The sequence below is a fragment of the Papaver somniferum genome, chromosome 10 (assembly GCF_003573695.1).
Source record: "Papaver somniferum cultivar HN1 chromosome 10, ASM357369v1, whole genome shotgun sequence".
NCBI lineage: Eukaryota > Viridiplantae > Streptophyta > Magnoliopsida > Ranunculales > Papaveraceae > Papaver > Papaver somniferum.
Window position 1 is genome coordinate 122,546,755 of NC_039367.1, and position 21,645 is coordinate 122,568,399.

A 21,645-nucleotide genomic window follows, 5' to 3' on the forward strand; every position below is an offset into this window, starting at 1 on the left:
GTCTGTTGCAAGCTATATGATGGGGAGAGGAACTTAAACTGCAACACGTTTGTTTTGAGATTGATGCACTGAATGTGGCAGCAACAACAAATATAGATTATAAAAAAGTCGGATGGGAATCACAAGCTCTCATTCTTGATATTATTGGTTTTTTAAGAAAGCATCCATTATGGACTTGCAAAATTATCAGTAGGAAATTAAATAAACCAGCACATAGTTTTTAAACTCGTACGATTCACGAGTCAAATCGTACGAGTCGCTTCAATTTGGTGAAAATCGCTTCAACTCGCACTCATGAATCGAATCTGCCTCAAAATTGGAAGATTCCTCAAGAATATACGATCTTGACCATGTTGACTAGTCCACTCACGTTTCTTGTTTGAAATAAATAATAACATGGGAAATTATTGCTTGATCCTATTTTATGTGGTCCCAAGTTAGTTTGGTCCAGCAACAAAAGGGAAATTTTGTTTGGTCTTTATTTATTCAAAAATATTAAAGTATCTAAAATACTATTTTTCTCTCTTATTTTCTTTCTTCTTCACGTGATTTTCTTTTTTGGTTTTCTCTCTTTTTTCTCTGCTAATTTCTCTCTCTTCCTAACATTAATAGATAAAAAACTTAAAAACTAAATATCTCTCAAAATATAAGTCAAAAAGTAATAAATTTTATATATTCGGAAAGGTCTCGACGAGATCTACATAACGAGTACTTATTATCCTATGTTTCAAAAAAAAACAAAAAAAAAACAAAAAACTGTATAATAGTCGTTCATATCCGAGAATGAACACTATTTTGGAACATGGTAGTTCATTCTAGTTCTAGCTTTTCATTTCGTAGAATGAACTCGTATATACTAGCAATTTGTTCTGTAAAATAAACTCATAATAGTAGTTCATTTTGAAGAATGAAGTCGCAATGGTAGTTCATTATTATAGTTCATATTGTAAAATGAACTCGTGATAAATGTTCTTATTTTTGAATGAACTCATAATGGTTGTCCATATTGTAGGATCGATAATTCATGTTGTACAGTGAACTCGTAATGATAATTAAGAATGGTAGTTCATCTCGTGAATGAACTCGTAATAGTTGTTCATTATTGTAGTTCATATTATATAAAATGAATTCGTAAATGATAGTTCATATTGTAGAATGAAATAATAGTTCATTATACCAGTTCATTTTGTAGAATGAAGTCGTATGTTTGTTTGTACCGTGTATAAAATACACGAGAAGCCCGTTAGCCCGTGAAGGAAGATTAGTGTCAGGAGTTACGCATGTCAGATTAATGCCAGGAGCCATGCAAGGAAGGTTAATGCCAGGATTTACGCATGGGAGATTAATGTCAGGATTTACGCATGGCAGATTAATGTCAGGAGCCATGCAAGGAAGGTTAATGCCAGGGGTTACGCATGGCACATTAATGCCAGGAGGCATGCAGGGAAACTTAATACAATTTGTTCCTACCTGACAATTAGGGGAGACCCTGATTCGCAATTATATAAACGGAGGGAAATGTAATTTTGAGGGGGAGAGCGAAGAGAGACTACTGTAATTCTAATATCAATAAAATACCACCCCCAAAGGGGATTCGTCCGTGGATGTAGGCAAACCATGCCGAACCACGTTAAATTTGTGTCTGTCATTCTTGACTATTTTCTGTTATTAGGCCTGTTTCCATCAACAACACCAAAATCATCGTGTTTAGTGCCTGGAAATATTACATTGGCGCCGGCTGAGGGAGAGAGCGAAAGAAGCGTGCTTTCCCATATAAGAAAAGTACCGCAAAAACTTAGAAGTTGTGTCCGTGAAGAAGATGTTCGTGGTCTTCAACAGCAGACTGGTGGCATCCGTTCGAAGTTAAGGAAAAAAAAAAGAGCTTTCAGATAGCAGATCTCGTGGTAACTCCGAACAAGTCCTGCCAAAAGAAAGATGGGAACTTGAAATAGCTCCGACAAAATTGGCGTTCAACTGGAGTATTTTCCTTGTCCTTGTTCCTAATTAATGGTGGAAGGTGAAGCACACACGTAGAAACCTCGTGGACCGAAGCTTCACCATAAAATCTCATTCTAATAATGTTCCCACAGCTACAAAGAAGAAACTGTCGTCCGCCATCAAGAGCCTTTAATCCAATATTCCATTAAATATTTGGGGCCATGGTATTAATTACAGTAGTAACCCTGCTAGAGTCGTGATCAATCTCATTCAGTACCTCGTCATCTGACAGCTCAGCCAACAAAGGACACACACCGGTCGACATCAGCACTGGATTCCACGTCATGGACCTGATCCAGTCAGCAACATCTCGTCAGCATCAGGTGCCACGTCAGCAGCACCCAATCATCACCCATTTGACTGTGCAATTTTATGACATGTCAGCATCCAGTTTTCTGCCATGTCAGCAATACTGTCCAGTCAGCGTATATTGTCTCAGCACGCGCGCTTTGTTCAAATCTTGTTTCGTCAATAACTTCTTCGTTTTAAGTCCGAATTAAGTGATTTTTGACTCGTAAGAATCGTCTTTCGATTCCCTATAACATGGAAGCAAGAGTTCCTGTGTTCGAGAAACTTTTATGTACATTTGGAGCAGCGATATGATCGAGTTCGAGGTTTGTGGATAACGACATGATCAAGTTCGAGGTACGTGGATAGCGACATGATCGAGTCTGAGATGAAGATTGCTTAGACCCTTCAATATTTAGCCTTGCATCACATCGCAAGCACCTAAAATCACCTTGCACGTGAGCACATATGTCTTGCTCTTATCGCAAGCATAAAATCTCGCCTTGCACGCGAGTACAAAGACTTGCACCTAGGCAAGCATAAAGTCTCGTCTCAACCACGAGCCCAATGCCCGATATTGGTCCAAAGACTCGTACTCAACACAAGCAACAGCCAGCCTGCCCGAGCAGCGAGCGCTTCAGCCTTGTTACGTTGCGAGCAAAAATCCTTGCCCCAACTGCAAGCACACTACATTTAACTCAAGTCTCGACTAGCTCTCGAACATCACAAGTCCACCACGTGGCAAAAAGTCTCGCCTAGCACGTGAGCAAATTTTTTGGCAGGTAATTACAGTTGGGGGCTTCTCTGTAATATTCCACTCACGCTTGGGGGCGAGTTACGTCATCAACGGTCGACGCAGAAGGAAAGACTAACTTCTTAACCCCCAACAAGTTGGAGGTTAAGAGGGGGCGATGTTTGTACCGTGTATAAAATACACGAGAAACTTGTTAGCCCATGAAGGAAGATTAATGCCAGGAGTTATGCATGGAAGATTAATGCCAGGAGCCATGCAAGGAAGGTTAATGCTAGGAGTTACGCGTGGGAGATTAATGCCAGGAGTTACGCATGGCAGATTAATGTCAGGAGCCATGCAAGGAAGGTTAATGTCAGGGGTTACGCATGGCACATTAATGCCAGGAGGCATGCAGGGAAACTTAATACAATTTATTCCTACCTGACAATTAGGGGGAGACCCTGATTCGCAATTATATAAATGGAGGGAAATGTAATTCTGAGGGGGGAGAGCGAAGAGAGACTACTGTAATTCTAATATCAATAAAATACCACCCCCAAGGGGATTCGTCTGTGGATGTAGGAAAACCATGCCGAACCATGTTAAATTTGTGTCTGTCATTCTTGATTATTTTCTATTATTAGCCATGTTTCCATCAACAACACCAAAATCATCGTGTTTAGTGCCTGGAAATATTTCTGGGTGCAAACAATGTTATTTAATCCTAGCTAAGAGTTCACTTTTTAGAATGAACTAGCTAGTATGATAGTTCATTAAAGTAGTTCATTTTGTAGAATGAACTCGTATAATAATTCATTTTATAGCTAAAGAATAAGGTAAAAATTAAAAGCCCCGAAATATAGCAACAATGGTACTCGTTGGAAAGCTCTCGTCGAGGACTTTCCGAAGATATTTCCGTTTTAAGTATACTAGTTTTTCACCCGTGCGATGCACGGGTCTGTGTCTGGGTATGGACTATGGAATGTCGGATTATAAAAAATTAACACAATCAATATGATGACCCTAAATATCAATAAAACATCCAATTAACCAATGACGCAATAGAAATTCTTTCAAAAATGATATGGTTTTTTTAGTCAAACATTTTCAAGACTATAAATTAAAAAAGTTATCGTTCCAATTTTGAGAAAAGAAGTCATCAATAGCATGACATGTCAGATCTTCAAAAATCTCGTTCATCTGCTTGATTTTATCCATAAATTTATTTCTATCATGTCATGTGATTCTCTTGGTGTTTTCTTTCAGGATTTTCCCGCTCTTTGGAATCTACTCAATCCTAAATCATTTTCATATAGAAATCATCAAATACAAAATAAATTAGAATAAATATAAACTGATACTGTACATATATATAGTGTGTACATGAACTTCATGTATGGCGGGTGTATTTAAACCCGTGGATTCTCATGAATTATGCATATGTATTTTAAAGTCGTGAATACATTGTTTTCACCGTTGAAGAGTACTCTGTGTACCATTTCAGCTCAAATTGGATTCAAATCAAGTGATTATATGTAAATTGGGCGTAAATATGTATTTATGTGTGTGTACGTGTACCTTGGAACTATAGGATGACCCTCCAAATGATCAGCAAGATCATCAAATCAATACGTACTAAGAGAATGTAATAATTCTACTAAAATGTAAAATGAAACATGGATTATGATCATGGACTTCAAGTATCGATGTATATCGTCTTAAATAGGAATCATATTTTCATCTATGTGCGACTAAGATTCGACCGAAAAGCTACTAACATTGGTGCTTTACGAAGGAAAAAGGGGATTCATTCACAAAGCCCATCTACTAAGATATGGTCCGGCTTTGAAACTTTACGGTGATTTACAGATAAACTGACGCGGAGAATATGCTTATATAATAAATCAATAAAAAAAACTAATTAATGAAGAGAAATTATGATTATAAAAATTCAATAAACTCGTGTTCCTAAAAATGAAAACCTCGTGCGCATAGTTTTCTGGTGGTTTAATGGTCTTCTTTTGAAATTTTTTTCTCTAACAAACCTCAAGATAATTTTACATGCAAAACATCAAATATTTAATTCAAAATTAAATATATGTAATGAAATATTTTCTCGTTTTTGATAACCACAATGATGTTTTTGATCAGTGAAGTGCAATATTAGGTTTCCAGGAACAGATGTATGTTTTCCGTTAAAGTGGAAACAGAAAGTCTACTATAACTATTATATTCTCTTTAATCTTTTCTCGGAGATTTTCATACCGACTTTATGAGATAACCACGGGAATGAGCGTATGTATGGATTTGTATCCGGAAACTATAAAAGTTTCTCCAATGGAATGTGTGTGAGGATAAATTTATAAATCCACATAGGATACATATCAATTTTCTCTAAAAACCTTCTCCAACCCTAACTTCTTAAATGAACGTGGAGTGACGTGGTTATCCTATCCTAGTCATTCACCTTGACAATGTCTTCCTATCCTACTCATTTTTATGTTAGTGAAATAAGTTATAAAACAAAAATAGAATAATTGTTAACCAATTATTAAATGACACTTAAGAAACAAATGATTAAAATTGATTTGGATTGGAGATGAATTTTTTTAATTCCCAATATTTAGAAATCTATATCTATATAAGGGAATTTTTGCCAAGAGAAAGTCAAAAAAATGTTGACACATATGAAATAAGCACATCAAACATTGAAGAAGCTCTAAGACATGGGTCCGTATCTTCTGTGCCAAAGGCAATATGAGCCACCTGTGCCAAGCCAATGAAATCGCGCCACGTATTCCTCTTTATTTTTAATATCAAAACCGGATATAATTTCCTTAATCCACTCTTCTCGGTTTGGAAACAGTATCAAAACGGATTCCGTTAATGAATTTGGGAGAGAGAATATAAATAGATTATTTTTTATAGTTAAATTTATCAGATTAATTTATTTTCATTGCTATATAGACTACATTTGCTTCAAAAAAAAAAAAGAGTTCAGGCGTTTGTTAGTGTGGCAGTCTTTCAGTTTCACTTAGAATCTGATCTACCTACCGCTAGGAAGTGATAATGCACAATATATCAAAATTTTTAAATTATAAATATAACAATTTGAAATCAAAATTTTTGTATTAAAAGCATAAATATAACAATTTAAAAATTTCTAAATTATCTTATTAATTGAAAGACAGAATATAATTGCATCAATATCCTGCTCCTTCACTCATTGGTAGCTGCGGGGATGTAGGTTATTCAACTGCTCGTTGCCTTGTCTTGTTTGTAGTTGCACTTGTTCCTGCAAATCATTATAAAAATGTACACATAATTAGATATACAAATATCAATTTGAACTAACTTGCTAATTAACTTATATAAAACAGCTTCTATGAAGCGCACAAGCTTCAATGACCCAAATCCTTGACGTAACAAGGTTCTCTTTTCAGTAGCAAGGTCCAATGAACAAATGTTTGAGGGGAACAGGGAAGACAAACAAATTCATCAACTGTACCTGTAAGAAGTTAACCATGCCATTGGAATGTTGTTGATAATTGCTTGTAGTATTGTAGCCTCCACTACCTCCCGTATACCATTGCTATTATATTAATAATTAAAATTAGTTAAATGACCATGTATCATCGAAACATGAGATGTACAATTGAGTTCACAATCAGCATGCGTACAAAAATGAAAACAGTCGTGAAAAGTATATTACCGGCACATTGTTTGAAGGTAGAGTTGTCTGTAACATAGGATTACTATAGATAGGTACAGACGTCAATGTAGGCATGGTTCCCATATAGAAATCATGCGAAGGCAGAGACATGGGTAGGTGCATCGGTAGCTCATGGCTACTACGTTGAGGTATCAATGTCGATGACGGCATCGGCAACATTTGACTGCTATATATTCCCATGGTTCCAGTAAATGAATTTGGTTCCTGAGACATGAATAAAAATGTTTAATAACTAACAAGAATGAACTAAATTATTTAGCCTTGATAATGGATGATTGATTAAGAAATGAACTTTGTATCCAATCAAATCAATCAAGAAAATATAATTTTACCTGTTGGATTTGATGTGGAAGTGCAGATGGGTGTTCATGAGGATCTAAAACTGTCTGTCGAGGTTTTTTTGGTTGTGTAGCTCTTTCTAAAGCGGTTTTTGGCCTAACGGAAGTAGTACCAGTTGCCTTCTCTTTTGTTTTAATCCCCTTTACTACTGCTTGATAGCTATTATGAATAGCAGTGACAACTAGCTTTGGGTCATCGCTAGTTTCCGATGTGATGTCTTTGTTTATTGGGTCTTCCTGAATTGTAAGTCCCCTCAAACTTGCATCAACTTCCTTCAACGTGGTATCCAGTCCTAGTTTGGCAATTTCATATACCTCTTCAGACTCAGCTGCCCTTGTTGCTAGTTGAATATATGATCTACACAACTCTCTATATCTCCTTACGACATTTTCCCTTGACTCTCTTTTTTCATGAAGATTTGAACCGATTTTCGTGCTAACGCACTTAATATCTTTTGTCCATCTCTTCAAAATATACTGATCAGGAATGCTCTTAATATCCTTTACACAAAGGATTTTTAAAGCATGTGAGCACAAGTAACCAGCAAATTCAAATTTCCTGCAGCTGCATGAAACATTATTATTTTTCGAGTCATAAATGACTGTGCGGTGGTATTTTTTCCCATGTGGAATAACTTTATATTTACTTAATGTTTCACTTTCACCATCGTTAAAGCAGCTAAAGGAATAATCATGAGCTCTACATAGTTGTATCTGGAACAACTTGAATACTGCTGGTGTATAAACACTTGCTGCATGCTTCAAAATTTTTACTGGAAATGATAATGTAGGAGTACTTTGGCTCGCTCTAAAATCCATCCTTTTTTCTTCGTAACGACGATCATCCACTAGTCTTTCAAAATTCTCGAAAAAACGCAATAGATCATACTTGTAGCTGACATATCTTTTTACAAGACTATTTAAGCTTTCGCTGCGTTGAGTGGTGGTTATTTCAGCACAAAAGGTGTCTCGCCCATAAACTAGTGCCCATTTTTCCTTTAGATCATATAATCTTCTTAGCCAATCATTTCCATTGAGATTGTATTTTTCAAGCATCTTAAACCAAGCATTTGTAAATTCTTCTTCATCCTCGTAATCATAGACACAATTTGTGAAATCAGTTGCGAAGTTGGTAAATTTATGAAACACGTGGCTAAGATGCTTTGCAGCATTTTGATAAATATGCCAAATACACAACCGATGACATGATTCTGGCCACTGTGAAGCTAATGCTTTAGCCATTGCTGCGTCTTGGTCAGTGAAAATACTTTTTGGCTTTTTTCCAGACATAGCTTTGGAAAAAGTATCAAACAACCAGATAAAAGTTTCTGCAGATTCATCATATAATAATGCAGCACCAAAAATAATTGATTGTTTATGATGATTCACTCCGACGAACATGGCAAAGGGTCGTCCTTCTTTGTTTTTCCTGAAAGTAGTATCAAAACATACTACGTCGCCGAACAGATCATAATCTAACATCATCCTTGCATCAGCCCAGAAAATGTTAGTTATCAAATCATCTTCATCAACTTGTATAGCAGAATAGAAATTAGGATCATTTACTTGCATTTTTTGTAGATATTCTAATACACCACCTGTCTCTCCATATTTTATTTTTCTTGTTCGCTTAGTACGTAAATAATTTTTATGATCAATAGGTATAAACCCAAGATTCTCACGACCACCAGCTTGTCTACTCATAAACTCAAAAGCCTCTTTAGGAGCAATTCCTGAACTATCAGCCATATCAGCTTGAGCTGCATTTGCGATATTTAGCTTTCTGTGTGACCTAAAAAGATGAGACTTACTAGGAGTTGTAGTCACATGTGTATGATACGGAAAAAATTTACTAACACGATACTTACAATCGGGTGTGCGATTAATTTTCATTTATGCTAGGCACCCAAACCTCGTTTCTGCTCGGTGATTTTGTACAGTATCATCGCGTTTATCTTCTTCGCGGGTACCTTGGGCTGAACAAACCTAAAGTCTGTCTCTCAATTTGCCATCTTGGAATAAATGTGTTCTACTTTTCCTAACACTAAAACCCATCATAAAAGCATGTGCATTATAAAATTTGAATGCATCATCTTCGGTTCCGAACTCCATTCCAACGACAGGAATTTCTTCTTTTCGTATTCTAAAATGCATTAAATCGACGTTTCTAGTATTCGTTGGCTCTTCAATACTTTCATCAACATTTCTAGTATTTTCTGGCTCTTCAATAAGTTCATCAGTTAAAGAAGTGTTTAAATCTATACCTTGATCAAAATCCAATCTTCGATTAGTTTGACTTCCTTCTATAAACTTATCCGCAGGGCATGCGTTCTACAGCATCAAAATACAAAACATAAATTAGCATATGAAATCTAGAAACAACATACATATTTTGACTGGGTAAAATATACAATATGATTAGTATTCATATAAGTAGTACCTCCAGATCATCAGGCTCCATAAAACTCAACTGTTTGTGTTTTTTTTTTCTTAGCATCATGAACGAAGTATATAAAAGTAGATATATAGTGTATATATACGGTCAAATATTTTTTATATTTTCTATTTATATAAAAATAACAGAAAATAATCTATTTATATTCTCTCTCCCAAATTCATTAACGGAATCCGTTTTGATACTGTTTCCAGACCGAGAAGAGTGGATTAAGGAAATTATATCCGGTTTTGATATTAAAAATAAAGAGGAATACGTGGCGCGATTTCATTGGCTTGGCACAGGTGGCTCATATTGCCTTTGGCACCGAAGATACGGATGGACTCCTGAATTACTTATTTAGTGACTCTACCATACTAGTGAATTATAGCTGAGTGATATATGAAATTAGTTTTTGCATGCCCGTGAATTAAGTGTTAATATTTATAACACTTAACACTATTTTACGTTTATTAAGTGTAAACACTAATAACATGCTGGTTAAGATGCCCAAGTGGGCGCATTTCTTTGATGAAAAAGGAAAAGAAATACTATGAAGATATATTTATAAACTGCACTACTCAGATCGACATTTGTGCTTAAACTTATTAATTTGTGTTTATTTCAAATGATTTAAGTCTTTAAGATTGTTTAATTGGCTGATGTTTGTACTGTTTAAGGCTTTAGTTTACAATTACATTCTAATTGAAATGAGAAAAGATGAAGAGTGAAATGCTCGACATCATACTTTTGTTGCGCAGGGGAGTGACTCAACCTCCAGACGGAACTCCTGTCTAGTTTTACCTACAGGCATTTACCTACGGGCAATGAAGTTAGCTTAATAGAATAAAGGCATGCCCTTCGTTTCATTAAAATGTGAGACCGTATTAAAATGCATCGTAGCCATATTAAGTACCAAAGGAGCAGTTTGATGGTTTCTGCAAGGCACCTAAATATGACTTTAATAATCTGCATATCCACATCCAAGTAGAATTAAACTCAAAACTTTTTTGAAAGTTGGAAAGCAGTAATTAAGAATCGTAAGATATCAAATCAAATGATTTCTAATGGTTTATCCTCTGTAAGCAACAAACGAACATGGACGTATAAACTGGGAGTCAGCAGTTGAAATTGCTGACTCACAAATGCTTTAATCCCCTTTGGTGTAAGTTTATGCATGCCAGTTGCATCAACATGAGTCAAGGTCTTCGAACACCCAAGAAAACCTAAGTGAATGGAGTTTGGAACACTTTCTTATAAGAGAACTTATTCCTGAATAAATAATCCCTCGACAGCCTTTGTGGCCACGTATGCTCTTCCCCATCACTTCCTAGTTATGTGTCCACTAAGTTGTCTTGTTCACACAACATCTGTGCTAAATCTTGGAATACAGGTCCAAAGAACATGGTAGTAACAATAATAGCCAGGATAAGGAAACTCAACTAAATATTATACACATTGCAAGCCCCAAATTGGAAACCGATCACATCTGAAGCCCTACAAAAACTGCGAGTAAAAATATCAAGAGATGAAATGCAAGTATTTTCGATATCCTAAATCTCTGAAGAGTTATTTCATCTCTTCCTAAGAACGCCAACAACTGAAAGACATAAAGAGACGGGAATCAGTGGTACAGTTTCCAAATCATAACTTAAATAAGTACATACTTGTATATAATATTTTCTCTTCTATTTCCCCTCCTGCACTTTGGCCAGGTCGGAAGTGCAAAACACGGGAGACGATAACAATAACAATGTGAGGTTACCTTCTGGTTTTCGATTCAGTCCAACTGATCAAATCTAGATAGTTAAATTTTTAACCTTGGACGCAAATAAATTCTATCCTTGCACACTCTAGAATACATTGGTACATGTTCTACCAAGCTAACAAAAATTATTGTGCATAATACACCAATATCCATCTTTATCGTCACAACACCGCTATTACCAGCATGTAAAAATACCAGGAGCAGGCAGGGTTACTTTTGTTCTATCTGTACACCATTTACGTGGAAAACCATGAGATTGTTGAATGATACAAAATATTTTAATGAAACTCAACTTGCTATCTTTCACAAAAGCTAGCTTACGTGTGTACTTCTGGTTTATTGCAGTCAAGCGATCCAAGTTAACTTGCTATCATAAGAAAGTATCAAAAGAAAGAAGGAAATTACAAACATCAACTATGGGTTCTCAGCAAAAAAATATATATATATATCAAAACTTAGCACAAATAACGAATCAAAACATAAAATATATTACTAATTATTTTACCTTCCTTTCCCAACTAATTTTCTAAAAAATAAACTCGTCACTGCCAATTTCTTTTTTCTTTTAAACTTGTTTTGCTCTTTTGAATTATGAGGACTACAAAAGAGAGAACAATTTGGAAAAATTAGTATTTTTCTCGCCATTGCCACCATAGAATGAAAACCATTTAAGTTAAGAGCTTTAATCCCTGGTAAAAAAAAAACTTATGAAGGAGAGAACAATACCCTTTCCACGGTACCTATAAAAACAAATATAACCACAGAACCTAACAAAATATTAATATAAACAGTTATACAACTATAAGATATTCAAAATTTTCCTTCCCATCATGTGTAAATAGAAATTATGTCAGTACAAAGGAATAAAACCTAAAGTAGCAAAAATACAACTAAGATAGAACACCACCTCTATGCGCCTTTGAGATTGGCTCCAGCTTAACAAATTTTTCATTAGCCATGATCTTGTTCAACCAAGTTCCAGCTAAAAAATTACGACACATACAAAACTGCATACATTAACAAAATGCATTAATGGTCTTCCTCATATTCTTTTTCATCAAGTTTTTCCACCCTGTGAAGAAACGTTGGTGCCAAAGATTTCTTTTGTTACCTTGTTTTTAATACACCATGTGAAAAAACACCCTGGCCAAAGATCTCTTTTGTTATCTTGATTTGGTAATAAGAAACTTAAAAAGAGAAAATAAACATAGTTATAGTGCCAAAGATTTCTTTTGTTACCTTATTTTTAATATACCATGTGAAAAAACACCACTGCCAAAGATATCTTTATTACCTTGATTTGGTCGACCAACAATAAGAAACTTAAAAAGAGAAAATAAACATAGTTATAGATATGAACATAACCAGTAATAAAATTGAGCGAACCTCTATTTCCTGATTTAGCAGGTGAAGCAGCGATAAACGATAATAAGAGTTGCAAAACTCGTTTCGATGCATCAATAAGACATGTAAAATATAAATCATAGCGCAACAATATTTGCATGAATAAATGAGTTTATACCTTAGAATTGTTTGACGTATGTAAAACAGGAAGGAGCTTGATTGAGGGATTAAAAAAAAGAACAAATTAGATCAGACAAAAAAATAGTCATAAACCGCTGGAAAAATGAAAGCGTGGAAGAGAAAAAACCTGGACAATAGGGTTTGGCCTTTGCATCGAATGCTTTATATACAGAGATACCATATCTACAAAGTCCACAAAATAAAGATTTAATTTTGAATATCATATCGATTTATTTAAAAAATATCAAAAGTTTTTCATTTATTTGGAAACTTGTTGCAATATTCACATGGGAAATAATAATGAAAAATATCTGTTGTATTATACTTTACATTTTTGGTTGATCCCTTTTATTCTTTAGTATAATTAGTATAATGTTGTCAAAAAAAAACGTGCACGTTTAGGAATAGTAATTATTTTTGTATGAATAATATTAAGAAAATTTTGATACCCGTATCATTATATTTTTGATATCCACATTTACTTCGATATTTTTTTTTTTGTTATATTTTGATTTCCACGTTAATTTTGAATATCGTATTCCATTTGATTTATTTTTTGTTTCCTTCGATGTTTTTCTTTATTATATTTTGATTTCCACATTAATTTTGATATCTTTCAATAACGTATTCCATTTTTTTTGTTTGTTTTTTTTCCTCTCTGCAAATTTTATTGTTTGTTGATTTTTACTCTTAATGATGTTGTATTATTTTTATTTGTACAGGATTAACAAACCCTTTTGTAAACCTTCAAAAGAAGATTTCTCGATCCATGTGTGACATCCACAAATCAGGTAAATTTTTTTAAGTGTCAATTTAAATTTTGTATTTTCTTCTATCAACTGAAAGTGTAATTGCAAGTATTTTCTTTTACCCGTAGTTTGGAATTGTAATTAGGCAAATTTTATTACAAAAACTTTAAATGAACATTGGACATTGGATTTTTTTTTATTTTTTTTAATTGATATGATTGATCAAATTTTATGATGATATCATGATGCACATTTAGGGGTGCACATACCCTACCCATACCCGCCAACCCTACCCTACCCGCCAGTTTTTTAACCGTATCCTACTCTATCCACTATTTGGCGGGTAGGGTGGCGGGTGAAGATTTTCTTAACCGCCAATAAACGGGTAGGGTGGCGGGTAAAGCTCGAAATTATCCTACCCTACTGGTCTTCGAGCAATTCCTACTAGGGGTGCACATACCCTACCCATACCCGCCAACCCTACCCTACCCGCCAGTTTTTTAACCATATCCTACCCTATCCACTATTTGGCGGGTAGGGTGACGGGTAAAGATTTTCTTAACCGCCAATAAACGGGTAGGGTAGCGGGTATAGGCCATATCCTACCCATCCTACCCGTTGTGCAGCCCTATGCACATTGCATATTTAATTTTATTTAATTTTATCATGATGAAGTCGTTTTTTTTTTGTAATGTTGAAGTTGTTTATATTTGTTTTGTTATGTTTCCTGGATTAATAAGATTTAATAATTTTAGGTAATTATTTTTTAAAAATGTGATTGGTTAAATAATATTTTGTGGGCCCAAAAGATTCTCTTAAAATTCTATTGGCTGAAATTTAGAATGGTGGGGCCAGAATCAATCAGAAGCTCTGATTAACCAGGTCGCTCGAAAAAAAAAATATTTCTACCATTATAAAAAGACTGTGACATCATTCCATATATTACTCTTACGGGAAGATTAGAACCAGACACCTCTGTGTCATACGAGTGAGGCTCAAACCACCCGGCCAAGTCACTTTTTGTGATTACATTTTTATGATATATATTTTGTCATTATAGACGACGACTATTGGTTTTATTTACATTTTAATCACACTGAGTTATGAGTACACCAACATTATTTGTGTATATGTATATTTCAATAGTTCATATGTACTATATATGCCCCTAGAAAACAATTAAATCATCATAATATTACCAATTATTAACTAAAAACCAAAGATATAATAATTTTTCATAAATAAACGGTATATATTCATACATAATTAATTTTTAGAGGTATTATGACTGTGAATCTTCGATTCACGATTCAATATACGTTCGATTCTTAAAAATGAAAAAACGGTTTACGATTCGATTCACGATTTAAAAACCTTGAACCAGTGGATAAGCTGGCTAAATATTTTGTAACAAGTTCCCGTATCTAATAAATTCTTTTCTTGCATAAAAAAAAACGTGGAGTTCATCTTTTGTCTATAGCCATTTCAATTCATCGTATTTTTGCATTTGGGACTGGTGATGCAAGAATTTTATTTAGTGTTCCATTCACCACTACTAGTCAAAACAACATTTTCTGAAGGGTTTCCTCAACAACTATAGGCTAGCTACAAAAATCAACACCAGCCATTTCGTATATTTCGAAGCAGGTGTTCTAGAGTGATCAAGTCGATTTATATGAAGTTAGTTTTAGTTTTAATTTCTAGAAAAAGGAGGATCTCTACACGCTCATATGTACACGTTATCTCACATTATTTGCACCATTTTTTTCATAAAACTCAAATGACAATGAGTTTAAAGCTAATATTGTGATGGTAAGTTCCTTATGCATTTTTTTCTAAACTATATTCCCACCAAAAATGAGCACAATCCACGACAAACTGTATTATCACTCTTATGCATGGTTTTGCTAGAGACTTGAAGTCTGGAATTGTTACAGCATTAATAGTCTGATACCTTATCATGTTGAAGCAAAAATTATGAACGCAATGGTTTTATCCATATCTCCGAGGACAATGTATCCAAGGATCATCTGATACAACAGAACAACTAACCAAAATACAATAGCCGAATAACCAAAATGGTTGAGGTAAATGATCACTACTGCAACCATGCTCATACTGCGCAGGTCAATAGTGAAACAACATCAATTCAACAGTGAAACTTGGTATTATTGAAACTAGAACAATTTTATCATTTGATTATCAGCACGCATCAAGATCGCGGCATGGTGGAGGAGTTGGATCACTTAACAAAGTGGTGTTTCCACCTTCAGGCCCGCTCATTATACGATTAGGATTCTGAGTTCCTTTCTGCAAATACATAGCAAAAGGTGGAATGCAACTTGGTCAAACAAAGTCTATAGTACAGTAAAATAATTGATGCTCTGGTCATAAATGGTCTCACCGGCGGTTTCTCTCCCCTTCTCAGCATCTCGACGATCTCAACAACTCGCTTTGGAGTAACATCTTCCTGAAGGTACCAAAAAACATATAAGAGTCGGCATGTTAATTATTGGACATTTCAGACACTTCAAATGCGAAGATAGCCTACATAGTAATTATATGTGTATCCTTCTGAACCATTGGAGTAGTCTGCAACAGTAATCATAGGAGCATTTACACAGCAACCCTGCAAAATACAAACCATAGGAGGGTCAGCAATTATAAAATCAGTTCAGACACAGTACAACTGGTTCACATCGAGTGACAGCAGCAAGTATTTGTAATATCATACTGCAAAAGAAACAAATGTTGATAGATCGGTTAGAGATATATGAGTGGAGACCAGACCATGCATTCCATTTCCCCAACTGAGAACAAGCCATCTTTTGTTACTTCTGCATGTAAGAATCATCCAAGTAAGTGGGATAACAGGTCACTTCAAATTGAACCTTCGCGCTCAACAAATCTCAAACTACAATCTCAAACTACAATATCTCTGGTCATGGGAATGCCATTGAAAAGAGAAAAAAATGATGTCTTCCGTTTACTAACCATTTCGCTGAACTCCAAGGTGTTTCAGCAAGGCGTCTTCTATTTCACGTGAACCCCGTATCATACAAGGTGAAGTACCACAGACTAAGAGGTGATAAGTTCCCACCTACATGACCAGCGGACAAAAAGTGCAAGTTTCATACCAGAAAATACATAGAAGCACTCACCATTCACTGGTGAATTCCAGTGAATACAGTGATATCATGAATGCCACAAAAAGTATATCTAGAAATAACATTTGCTTACCTTTGCACGGTTGAACATTGAATAGAATGTTGCCACTTCATATACACGAATAGGAGCAACCTCTATGACCTTGGCCACCTGAACAACGACAATCATTTAAATATAAGTGGTCTATAAGCAACCACGAGATGAACAGTAATGAACTTGTTGCTATTGCTGCTGGTTCTCAGCCCATAGATAACCTTCCTCAGAATAAGCATTACGGTATGTGCTTTTCTTAATAGTAGGTGCATATGTATAACTTTCCCTAAATCAGAGAAACAAAATAAAAATGGACTTCCTAACGCTAATTATAATTGCTGGGGTAAGGGTGCCTCCTCGCAAAGAGGGTTGCAGATACCAGTATTTGGCAAGAAAAGCATGTTGGTCCAGAGACTCTAGGCGAGAATGTTGAATAGCAAACCAGAAAACCCTATTTTCAAAATATTGACTTCATTCTTTCAAGAAGAAGAAGTGAATGATGCTAACTTACAGCATTCATCGCTGAAACAGTCAGCCATCCCCCATGTTGTTGCTGTGCAAGATCTAGAAGAGGAATGACTGCTGATTGCTTGTAGTTGGATGGGTAGTGTGATAATATCTCCCTGACCTGAACATAAATAAAGATATGTACAATTTCAAATTCTCATCAGTGAAGAGATTCACAACAAGTTGTTTCAACCCTGAATTTGATTACAGTGACAGGAAAGAACATAAACTCCAGAATTAAAACATCTACGGAAGTTTTGAAATAATTTAATCTATAAAGGAGCTGATATAAGTCGAATCACTCCAAATCCAGTGCAAATATCATATGTATACTTCTTAAAATAAGCTAATTGTAAGTTAGCAAGAAATCATAACACCAATGATGTGAATGATCCAGATTGTGAAGAAGCTCAGCAAGATACACATATATACAGGCCAAACCAGGAAGTTGGAATAAACATCAAATTCTTATCTATGATACACATACTTTTACGAAGAGTATTGGTCTAACAGATTAAGAAAGAAAGAAAAAAGAGGCATTGGACACTTAAGTGGTATCATCACCGGAAGCTCCATACAACTCTGTTTCTATTAGCGAGGAGATGTACTTTGTATTCTATATGCATCCATGGCAGTAGGTAAACAAGAGACCTAAGCCAGTATCAAGTTGCCACCATAACTCTGATAAAGTTCCTCATACTGTGAAGCCTTCGCCCATAACAAAGGGACCTGTATATATTCTTTTTAAACTTCCCGACCCAACTACAAGTCCAAAAATGTCCTCGCAAACGTCAAGGACTAAACTATATGCAGATTAGCAACGTGGCAGGTATTGAAGATAATGATTTTTACCCTTGAAAACCCAGTAAAACTTTAATTTCCTTAACATGGGTTGATTTCCAAGGGATTACAACCCACTGAACAAATCTTAAACATTAGCACCCAAATTATAAAAACCATAAACATTCTAAACTCCTTAAACAAAATGTTAACCTACAGAAATTTGTTACGGATAAGTGATTTTAAGCTTGAATAGGTATAAAGTATAAACCCAAAAGTCCCTTATACTTATTTGTTGCCATCCACCCATAAACAAAAATTGAGATATACTACAAACAAGATTTTATTTTTCGAGAAATTACAAACTAGTAACAAGATTCTATTTCCACATGCTGTTACCGGATATTCTACACCCAGATGCCTATAGTAAAATTAGAAACAGTGCACTCGTGGATGCTTTTACAAGGAGGCATTTGCTCTCATCTGCTATTCATACATTATACGAACTGATATTCAAAGGCATAAAAGTTGGCAAATCATAAAGACTTTATGTTTCCTCTAGCTTGGGTTTATTTGTAACTAGTAAGGAGTTATAAACATGAATGAAATTTGATTAGAATCTCTACTCTGTTTACATTTACAATGTAGAATAACTTGACTTTAGAAAGAGTATGTGGTATAGTTAATAACAGTCGATCTAATTTCCCTAACCTAATAATTGTCCATGGTGAAAAGATCCACCTGGTCGAGCGAAAGTATACTTATATAACTTATATAAGTGTCAGTTTTGAGCTTCAAGGACTAGATGTAATTTGTTAGATAAACTTCTTACTTAACCACTTGGTTGCTGATTAAACAACACAATTAAACAGCACAATAAATGTAGAAATCAACACTCAAATTCCACAAAATAGAATCATCTTAAGCTCCCTAATCGCTGAACTACAGATTTAAACCTAAAGCAACCCCCCACCCCCTTATGCAAATTTAATCTTCTTGTTAGCATGAAAATAAGGTATAAGCCCCAAAAAGCCAGTTGAACTGTTTAATTTCACCCAGCAATAAACAAAAATCAACAGCTACTGCAAACTAGAAAAATCTCAAACAATCGTGCCCTAACTGAATATTCTTAACAGAGATATGAGATGCACGTAGTAAAACTAGACAAGACGAATTTGTGAGTATTTTTATAAAAACCCTTTTTCCCACATATGTTGTTCATGCAAACAGAAGCTCATTTCGATTAGAATAAAAACTAATGTACAAAATGATCATCAGTTCACAATTAAACGTGTACTTCTACTCCTACATTCAGCTCATTCGCAATCAAGGCCTAATTTTTTTCTAAAGAAAATGATACTTACTTTTTCCTTATTCTTAGCGTTGAAATCCCATGGAATATCTGGATTGTTATCCGGAGAATTCAAATGCTGTTCAGAAATATAGCAGAAATATCAAGAATTCAAATCATTATTAAACAATAATGGAATGAAATGAAATGAAATGAAATGGTGGAGTGAGGGAGTGACTTACATAATTTAGGGCAGTTGACAAGGAACGAGAACTCTGCAGATTAGGAACATAAAAATTAATCAATCAGATCGGTTGGGATAGAGAAAGATAGAACAGGTGGAGAAAGATAATGGTGATTAGTACCTGAGAAGGAGATTGATTAAAGATTTGACGGATCTCCCAGAGGCGTTTGCTGGCGAGACGGGCAAACATTTTGAACGATTTGCAGAGAGATTGGGAGTGAGGAGAACACGCTCTATACCTGAGGGCAACACGCTCTATACTTAAGGGCAAGTCTTGTTGGTGTGGATGTTTGATCCACTAGGGCATGTCCAAGGATGGTAACAAAGGATTTCGGAGGGCACCATTTATTTATTTTTGTTGGCCACGTCATAAGATTTTTTTATTTTTATTTTTTATGCCAAAGAGGAGAAGTTTTAGGCTTAGTCTTATGGTCTAGCATTTATACTGGAAGTTCACCTCAGCTAGAATACCCATTTAAATCTTATGGCCATTCCAATGTAGCATCTAGATGTGTTGAACCATTTCACGTAGTGCCGCTGAATGGAACAACGCAACCATCTCAGTCGTCGGATCAAAAAATAAAACAATCTCACTGAACCATTCTGCGAAAAGTAGAATTTTGGTTACGCTAAATGAAACAGCGCAACTATCTCGCTACTAGCTGGCATTCGAGATATATCTGGAGAGAGAAGTAGTGTTGAAGAATAGACAACGCTGTGAGAAGAATTTGCAACGTTTTTTGCCTAATCTAGAAACCAAATCTAGCCCATAAGACTTAGTCTCATCGCTGGAAACACTTGACTTAGACTTAGTCTGACAATACAATTGACTCCTCTCCATAATATAAGGTGGACTATCTGATCAGATCCTAGTGACTCCATGCTTTTTGCTGAATTTTGCTAATTTAGCAGCAGTTTTATTACAAGTTCTTGGAATAAAATGACACCCCTATTTTGGGAGTTTTCAATTTATCATTGACATCCAGAAGAATGATTTCATTCTCCCATGTTATCATTGGAGATGCTTTGTTAATATAGCCTTCAATTCTTTTCAGGTCCCTGTCAAAATAATCTGATTAGACTACAACTATATACTCTAATTAACATCATCGAAAAAAGTTAGACATTTTGCCTGTTCAAAATATCTTATTCCTACATAGCACTTTAAGAGACTGTCCCACCATTTTCCAGCATAGTCACGCAAGGTTAGTGCAATTCCTGTTAGTCTAGTATTAGAATCAAACGAGGCATCACAGTTAATGGTAAAGAAGGGAAATGCAGGGGCTTTCCACTATCGTGCATTAAGCAAAGCATTATGCTTGTTAGTACTGCAAACTAGTTGTTTAATGCCGAGGTTCTCAGTATAGTTAGGAAAAATCGGAGCTTTCCTCGCTGCCATATACAAATCAGTCTTTTATTCTGAAATTGGACATCGCATCTTTCATTACAGATAGTTCATGAGACAACCGTAACAGTATTTAACCGGCCAGTCTGAGAAACTTGTTGTTGATCTTGCATCATCCAACTCTCAAACATAGCAGCAACATCATTATGAGTTCCTGAAAGCACACCAGAACCATCTGGAATCAAATCCATACTGCTCTCGATAATTGACATGAAAACAATGCATTCATCGTACTTCCACCATATTGGTTGCAAAGAGGGCATTGTCGATTAATTATATGCAAATTATTGAAAGTCTTTCCTTTGTGGGAAGAATATCAGATAAACACTTCTAGAAGTAATCCCCGACCATGTCTGAATGCTCCAAAACTGTTTCTAACTGATATTTGTGTGGTATTTTAGGAGAGATTTGCAAGCCACCTAATATGAGTTCATGCAGCCTATTATACTAACTCATAAGATTATTATTAATATCTTCCAGGGGTACAAGAAAATTTAAAAAGGCATAAATTTAGGCCTTTAAGACAATTATATAATGTTACACCCTTCTACATTAGTTGGGAAGTCGATTTCGGGGGCACCAAGTTTTGCTAAGTAGGCGACCCAATTGGTTGCATAAGTTGTCAAACTCTCTTTTTTTTTTTTTGCTTTCT

At 35.2% G+C, this 21,645-nt stretch overlaps 2 protein-coding genes across 2 annotated transcripts; both read right to left on the minus strand.

Annotated features, from left to right (window-relative positions):
• Nucleotides 1–6,242: 6,242 nt before the first annotated feature.
• Nucleotides 6,243–8,983, minus strand: LOC113316167 (protein FAR1-RELATED SEQUENCE 9-like). Its single transcript, XM_026564386.1, has 4 exons — nt 7,085–8,983; nt 6,732–6,956; nt 6,528–6,611; nt 6,243–6,314 (listed from the first exon to the last, which is right to left on the minus strand). The coding sequence occupies exons 1-4, from the start codon at nt 8,981–8,983 to the stop codon at nt 6,243–6,245; spliced, it is 2,280 nt and encodes a 759-aa protein (XP_026420171.1).
• Nucleotides 8,984–15,493: 6,510 nt separating this feature from the next.
• LOC113318935 (NADH dehydrogenase [ubiquinone] flavoprotein 2, mitochondrial-like) lies at nt 15,494–19,870 on the minus strand. The gene is made up of 10 exons (XM_026567225.1): nt 19,710–19,870; nt 19,587–19,619; nt 19,418–19,483; nt 17,278–17,394; nt 16,806–16,883; nt 16,560–16,665; nt 16,356–16,402; nt 16,117–16,194; nt 15,970–16,035; nt 15,494–15,875 (listed from the first exon to the last, which is right to left on the minus strand). The coding sequence occupies exons 1-10, from the start codon at nt 19,776–19,778 to the stop codon at nt 15,768–15,770; spliced, it is 768 nt and encodes a 255-aa protein (XP_026423010.1). The 5' UTR covers nt 19,779–19,870; the 3' UTR covers nt 15,494–15,767.
• Between the last annotated feature and the right edge of the window lie 1,775 nt (nt 19,871–21,645).